Source organism: Asparagus officinalis, unplaced genomic scaffold, assembly GCF_001876935.1.
Source record: "Asparagus officinalis unplaced genomic scaffold, Aspof.V1 AsparagusV1_Un935, whole genome shotgun sequence".
In the NCBI taxonomy this organism is placed as follows: Eukaryota; Viridiplantae; Streptophyta; class Magnoliopsida; order Asparagales; family Asparagaceae; genus Asparagus; species Asparagus officinalis.
The window spans coordinates 1-8,049 of record NW_017973194.1 but is presented as its reverse complement, the minus strand read 5'-3'; the positions used below and the strand labels follow the sequence as shown (position 1 = coordinate 8,049).

The following is an 8,049-nucleotide window of genomic DNA, read 5'->3' as shown; positions in this document are numbered from 1 at the left end:
CACCCCCCCCCAACCAAAAAAAAAAACCAAAAAAAAATATTTTGGACATTTAATTGTTTTCTCTTGAGATACAATGATATTAAACTGGAAGACATTTTAATGGGTAAATCTGAATCAAATGTACGTATATCTCAGCAATTTCCAAAAGGATACAGAAGATAAACCATATAGGATGCTTTAATTTAAACCCAAGTATCCATTCTGTTAAAAATGTAATCATGATATGACTTGACTATTCAAATATACCAAACTATATATATAAAAACAAAACAGAAGTCTACAAGAGAATGAAACCAAACCTAAGCCTCTTGCTGCCTTCTTTTCCTCAACATGATCACCCAGATCCTGTGCAAGCTCAATTGCTACCTTAAACTCTGTAAAAGCTTTTTCTGGATCTTGGTTCCTCAAGTAATTCTTCCCAGTTCTCAGATTTGTAAGTAGCTGTTGTTTCCTGGGGTCGACAATGACTTCTTCTTCTGTCACTCTCCCAACTGGTGCATAGCTCAAATTTGGAGCATAACCTTCTATCTTTGCTTGTCTTCTTAATGCTGCATTGATTTGTCGCAGTTGATCATTCAACCGCTTCAGTTCTCCTTTCCTTTGCCGTGCTAGCAATCCTTCAAGTCGTAACATACCAAATTAAATTGCTTTAAAGGAAAAAGGAAGTACATAGAAGAATAACACGGTTTTGTATACCACTGGATAAGCGTATAAGTTCCTTTTGTCAAATAATTTTGGAAGGAAATTTATGAAGTCAGTCACTCAGATGTAAACAATAAAGTCAAATTGATATCACAAAAAGAAGCCACAATGTGATGGTGAATGTGAAAGAAAAAAATTAGCATTTTCAAGTGAAATATAGTGATGGATTATGGATATGACGAAGTCAAACTACACAGCTAATCAGCGCTTTATATCTCAATAGTTGAATCAAACAAGAATCTTGAAAGAAGAGAAGGACAATGTAATGTCATATAAATCACCTCTAAGGAAATAAAGTTTGCTTACCCCCAACAGTAGCCCCAACAAGGGCTACTCCAAGAAGCAAAGGCATGTTGAAGAGAGAGTTATCAGCCTCGCATACTTCTGCTAGAGCATCGAGAGGCTGAATGATCATCAAAGTGTTTGCAAAAACAAATGCCTTTGTGAAGCTGAATTCTGCTGTTCTCTGCAGAAATGAATGATAAATAATAGACTTCTGTAACAGATTCAATCATTTACAAATGGAAGCAAAGGAACAAAAAGTAATAACTAAGACCACTTATGGATTTTCAAGAAACTCACCATCATACCTGATGCTCTGATATGTGACTGAACAATAGCTTCCAATTGGCTAGAGCCTCGTCGAACTTGACCATGTCCAAAAGCCTTCCCTTAGATAACTTGAGCTCATTGCTTCGTGAACTCGAAAACATCAATGTCTTTTTCTTTCTCGATGGAAGAATCATTACATACTCTGGTTTCAAAGGATAGAAGTAGCAAGCGGGATATGATCAGAAAAAATAGTATTCTACAGTTAAATAAGTTCTGATATGAGAAAAAGAGGAAGTTTACGCAACAATGAGCTTGATGTATCAAATAAAATCGACAGTTCTGAGGTGAAAAAGACATTGACCATAACTAGTCGTGATATCTTCGAACTGCATCTAAGTTCATTTCTCTTCTTAAGTTACTATGGAAGGGTAAAGTTTTGAGAAAACTTCAAACGTATCTTAGATCTTGATCTGGATTTTCCCAATAAGAACAAAACTAAAAGTTACTTTTTTGTATACAAAATAAAAAATAGAGGGTTTTTCAATATAAATTAGATGCACAGATTGAGGATTTTTACAAGTCACAATAATAAGAAAGTTCAAAATCTAGCAGTATACCATAACTCTCCAACGCACTAAAAAAAGATCAGAAATTTGAAACAATAATTTTGTCATACTAGACCTCAATCTTCACATAAACCCACTTCAATCTAGAATTTAGAAGATTACCATAGATATCTAAAGATGAAATCACTAATAAAGTCCAATTAAAAAAAAAAACTAACAAGAATTCTAATTGCATTGCTCTCATTCCTACCTCGAGGGTAAAATTTCCCAAAAAAGGTGACAAATTTGAGAGTAAACGGTGGAGTCACTGGTAACTATCCGGTGGCAAACGAAGAAGAAAGGTGCTCACCGTAGGTGCGATTACCGCCGGAGATTCCTTGAGGCGGCGGCGGCGGAGGCAGGCGGAAGCAGCGGAGCGGAACCGCCATCGCTGAGGATAGGATTTCTGGATTGTGGATTTTTCAGAGGATCGCTTTATATCTTCTGTGTTCTAAACTGGGTTCGAAACTAGACAGAAATTACGAAATTACCCGGAATAGTTCAGAGCAAAGCGTCACGACTCACGAGTACATCACTAGAGGATTTTAAATAAAATCTCAAGGTTAAGAAGATTTTCTGATAATCCCTAAATTTAAATGGGGTTTTCTGATAATCGTTCAAAGTTTAGGGTAGTTTTCTGATATTTAGTCTTACCAGAGGAGAGATAAGCTTTTTTTTCAGAACATTTTAAATTTTGAAAATTATTTTTGTTATAGAATTATGGTAGGTTAAAAAATATTCGATAGGTTTAACAACAGATTTAAGAAGAATAATAGGAGCTGAAATATTTTTAAAATAGCATGTAAGTGAAGCTATTTGTAAGTGAGAATATCTACAGGGATATTTAAGTGTAATTTACGCTAATAGTGAGTCACACGGGGTATAATACTTAGATAATTAGGGTAATTTCTGTCACTACAAAAGAGTTTAAGGATCGCCGTTAAATCACGTGACCGAAATCACCAATCCTGCACTTTTCTCAAAACCCCTAAACCCTAGATTTCTTCAATCTCTCAGTCCCTCTCCTCACTCCCCGATAAATTCCAATGGCTTCCTCTCTTCGAATTGCGAGCTCAACCCATTTAATCTCTCCCTACTCGCCCCGGAACCTCTTCTCTCAGTTCAATCGGCCCCCAAATTGTCGAAGAAAAGGGCGAACTTTATCATCAGTTCGCTGCTCGGGCTCGTCTTTTGTTACAATGGACTCAGCGAGGATCAAGGTGGTCGGAGTTGGAGGAGGCGGGAACAATGCCGTCAACAGAATGATCGGAAGCGGGCTGCAGGTTCGTTCCTGATTCCAAAATTATGCTTTTTTACTGCCTCCGTTTTCTGTAAAAATTTGTGGAGATTTTGAGTTGATGATGCCCTGAGTTGAAAGTTTCTCGAGGAAAGCTCGCTCATTGGTATATTTTAATTCAATGTAATAGAATTTGGGGGCAAATTATCAAATTTGTAGAATTGGGGGTATAAATTTTTTTTAATGAGGCAAGAATTGGGGGTAAATTTGGAATCAGGCAGCATTTTAAATTGAAATTTGGCAATATGAGATCAAGAAAGAGAGAAGAGAAAAAAAAAAGAACTTGCTCTTTCGATTGCAAGCCAAGGAGGTTATGTTAAACTTGTACAATTTCAGGGTGTTGATTTCTACGCAATCAATACGGATGCTCAGGCTCTATTGAATTCAGAAGCGGAAAATCCATTACAAATTGGGGAGCTTTTGACCCGTGGGCTAGGTCAGTCTTTTTTACCTTGTGTTCAGTTTCATATTGATCAGAAGTGGTTTAATTTTCGCTCAAGGATTAACTGAGGACCCTACTTTTTTTTTCATTTTAACTGCCTGTTCTGGAAACCAACGCTTTTGAACTTCTTAAACATTTAATAAACATATATCCATAATTCATAATCTGAAAGGATTCGGCTACTAGATGCACTGTGTACATCTGCTTTGACAGCCATAATCACACTCCTTTTTAGCACATTGCAAATCCAAACTCATATTGGCTCATAATACTCCGTCATCCTACTAACCTATTGCTAAACAGAAGATGATGACACACTGAATCATTAAGACCTCTTTCTTCACCATTTAGTCATACTAATACTATGCTTCTCTCCCACTGGATTGTATTTTCTAACAGAGGTTAAAAGTTGATAGGATTGATTTTGTTTATGATAGTCCAATTCTTTGATTGTATTTTCTACTATAATTCAGGTACGGGAGGAAATCCTCTTCTAGGGGAGCAAGCTGCTGAGGAATCTAGAGAAGCTATATCCAACACCCTGAAGGATTCAGATCTTGTCTTTATTACTGCTGGTATGGGTGGAGGCACTGGCTCTGGTGCTGCACCAGTTGTTGCTCAAATATCTAAGGAAGCCGGTTATTTAACTGTCGGTGTTGTTACGTATCCCTTCAGCTTTGAAGGTCGCAAACGATCTTTACAGGCAGGTTTCCCTTTGTTCTTTCATTATCTTTATTAGCTCTTTGCTCGAAATATAAGGTAGAGGAGAAAGCACTGTTGCCTGATTCGAGCAATGGGGATTCTTCCCCCCTTAATGTCTTAGTTTTATGAAACAATTTATGTTAATATAGTTTACACTTGGGATTTCATGTGATCATAGTCTTAGAGAAGGGGGAGCTCGAACTCCTCCAAGTAACAACCAGTTCATAACAGTTGTAATTCCATTTGATATGATATTGCATAAAAATCTCATATGGTATGTGTACGAGCGTACACATGTGCCGCACAATCAATGGGGATTCCATTTTTTTTGGGTGGGTGGGGTGGGGAGGTGGGGGTGTTGTGTTATAAGATGTAGGTCACTAAGGAGCTGACATTTCGATATGCTTTGTCTGATATTGTTGACATTGACAGATCTGTCTATTTCTTTTTTTTCCTTTTTCGTTTTCTTTTTGGAATTAGGCCATCAATTCTATGAGAAATCTATGTGATGAATTGATATTTTTTTTTCATCTCCTAAATGCAGGCACTAGAGGCTATAGAGAAGTTGCAAAAGAGTGTCGATACCCTTATAGTGATTCCCAATGACCGGTTGTTGGATCTAGTTGATGAGCAAACCCCACTTCAAGATGCATTTCTTCTTGCTGATGATGTTTTACGCCAAGGGGTGCAAGGGATATCCGACATCATAACTGTGTGTTGATATACTTGGAATTGGAATATTGTCTGCCAGTAGTTTGATGACTTTACATTGTCCTCAATAGCGTTATAATAATTTCCATTTGTGCAGATCCCTGGACTTGTGAATGTTGATTTTGCCGATGTGAAAGCTGTAATGAAGAACTCCGGAACTGCAATGCTCGGTGTTGGTCTATATATATATATATATATATATATATATATAGAAAAATGGGTATACTTGGTACCAAGCATAAATTTTATGCTTGGTAGTGATGTGTCACATCCTCATCCACTCACTACCCATGTGAATGTGGTCCCATATTTTAATGAGTGGAGGGGGATGTGACACATCACTACCAAGCATAACTTTTTGTGCTTGGTACCAAGCATACCCATATTGCTCATATATATATATATATATATATATAAAACTATCTTAAATTCTGGGACTGCATTTGACCTGCAAGTTGAACTCTGTAAATACAATCAATGGAAAGTGACTAAACTGCAATCATTTGGATACGTAGTATATATATATATATATATATATATATATATATATATATAGAAATATGGAGAACCTTGGTACCAAGTTGCTTAAAACAACTTGATAGTGATGTGGCCTAATCTTGACTCTACATCACACCTCGAAGATAGAGCCTCAACCACCTTTCACCAACTCCAATGCAGATGTAGGGTCAAGATTAGACCACATCACTACCAAGTTGCTTGAAGCAACTTGGTACCAAGTTTCTCCATTTTTCTCATATATATATATACACACACACACACACACACACACACACACACACACACACATGACTCTTAGACTTCCTAACAAAGATTCTTAAACTTCTCAGTAATATTTACGTATTTGACTCCAAAAATATTAGATGATCTTTCCAATTCTCAAGGTAATTAATGAAGTTTACTTGTAACAGTCTCCCTTAAACTTGATCCTATAATCATGTAGAACTTACCACATAATAAAGTAAGCACATCATGCTTCAATGGCTTAATAAATATGTCAGTCGTCTGATCCTGTGATTTCACAAACTTGAGCTCAACTTCCTTGTTCTTTACTTGATCGTGAGTAGAATGATATCAAGTATCGATATGTTTGCTCCTTTCATGAAACAATAGATTTTTTGAAAGCAACATGACCTGACACCCCAATGCATACAAACAATTATATCAGCTTCAATATGAAGAGTTAACTCATTAGCTGCGTCTTGCAAGACCGAAAGTAAAAACGGTATATGCCAATAAATAAAGTCGTAACGTATACATGTATCTTTCGCGTCATTAACATCTCCCAAGCTCCAGTCGGCTATCGGCTGTGTGCAACAAGTTCAAAATTTTAAAACGTTGAATTAACAAACTATTGCTACATTTGTGTACTGAGCGAATCTTCTTTGCTGCCACAGTTAGAAATAACTCGCATTTCATGGCATCATGTTCATGAGCCTACACCAAGAGAATATCCGGCCTTGCGCAAGTTTTTTTGGTCAATGAACGAAGACTTTATTCCTTCACAAAGTGGGAATATGAGATGCGGCCCAATCCAATGTAACAGAAGCCTAGAGACTGTCGTTATATGAATCACGTCCAACATCATTTACAAATCCTGCTACTAGTAATCTGTCTCATATGATTGTGGTATATTTCTATGTTAAAATACTTCGTGCTATATACACAACTTTCACCGCATGAGAAGTAGCTGATCAGGCCCTCTGGCTGTTATGTGAAAAAGCCTTACGATTATTCTCTCGTTTGCCAAAGCCAGAATAGACAAGATGACTGACAGTCTGCAATCTTTTCAATTTTGAAGCCTTTACTCCCCATCATAATTCCTATATGTACCCAGCATCAAATCTAGGTCTCCAACTACGAATGATTGCCAGTGAACTTCCAGCCCTTCCATTACTTTCCTCCAAATATATATGCAGAATATTGACAATCCTAAAGAAGATATGCTGACAGACGTTTCTATCATTGCCTCTCCGAGACAATATGCCACTGGTTGAGCTTAACACACTCCATTTTGGCATAGCCTCTCTTTCGTGAGTAATCTGAGAGGAAGTTTAGCAAGAAATAAGCATGAATGTCTTGGGAGTACATGCACCCCCCCAAACAGTCCTCGGATCTTCATACAAAGCAGGCTGCTGCTGAAAAAGCCCCTGTAGATTGACCTGAAATGCTGAATTTTATTAACACAGCAGCTATTAATTGCATTGCAGGAATTATCATACACTTCCCATCCTTATCATTATCATGTTTCTAGTTTTTAGAAGCTGTTGTCCACATCAACTGAAGTCAATTTTTAGACTGTATCTGCCAGATACTAGTCTGTCTCAGAGATGTGCCGGTGCACCCACTGTAATCCACCAGATATCCTTTAGTTAAAGGATTATCATCACAAAGAAGCTTAGCTGCTGTTTGCATAATTCCAGAACTTAGCTCAAATAACCAGCCACTCATGCACTTATGTCCTGACAACAGAGCACTCAAGATACTAAGTGGATTTTGTGACCCCCAAAGGAAACTAGAACACATGCTTGTCAATTCTTTCCAAGCAACCCTTAAGTCTCTCTCTTAACTTGGAAACTTGGAAAGCATCCTTTATGCTTGCACTTATAACTATTAAATTACTCAACCGCTTATCATTAGTATCTTTTAACTTTATTTTCTCAAAGCCTATCATGCTACAGGGAAATGAGACAGTCCACACACTATATGACCTTCAGTTTCTTTACTATAGTTTCTTCGTTGCTTAGCTTAATCAAGCTTGTTCGTGCACCTATTCGTGTTCTTAATTATTTACCTCTGCTTATTCAGTTGAGGAATCGGTCTATATATGTTCCTTATAATTAACTATACTTTATAATCTCATTACTTTCATATGAGGATACAAGTTGTAGCTACAAGTTTCCTATAGTATCCCCAATAGTCACTAGACATGCTATACTTGTAAAGCTACGAAATATTCAGCAAACAATCATACTTAATCAACCAGCTGCTATAGATTTTCTGATAGTAAAACAGTGACT

The 8,049-nt window shown here is 37.1% G+C and overlaps 2 protein-coding genes across 2 annotated transcripts; one reads left to right on the top strand and one right to left on the bottom strand.

Annotated features, from left to right (window-relative positions):
- Window positions 1–201: 201 nt before the first annotated feature.
- On the bottom strand, window positions 202–2,274 carry LOC109828271 (protein FLUORESCENT IN BLUE LIGHT, chloroplastic-like). Its single transcript, XM_020395300.1, has 4 exons — window positions 2,170–2,274; window positions 1,293–1,456; window positions 1,009–1,168; window positions 202–617 (listed from the first exon to the last, which is right to left on the bottom strand). The coding sequence occupies exons 1-4, from the start codon at window positions 2,246–2,248 to the stop codon at window positions 217–219; spliced, it is 804 nt and encodes a 267-aa protein (XP_020250889.1). The 5' UTR covers window positions 2,249–2,274; the 3' UTR covers window positions 202–216.
- A 522-nt stretch (window positions 2,275–2,796) lies between these two features.
- LOC109828269 (cell division protein FtsZ homolog 1, chloroplastic-like) lies at window positions 2,797–5,187 on the top strand (the record flags this gene model as incomplete). The annotated part of the gene is made up of 5 exons (XM_020395299.1): window positions 2,797–3,142; window positions 3,493–3,592; window positions 4,072–4,301; window positions 4,845–5,012; window positions 5,109–5,187. Coding segments are annotated over exons 1-5 (814 nt in total), but the record flags the coding sequence as incomplete, so codon positions are not given.
- Window positions 5,188–8,049: the final 2,862 nt, after the last annotated feature.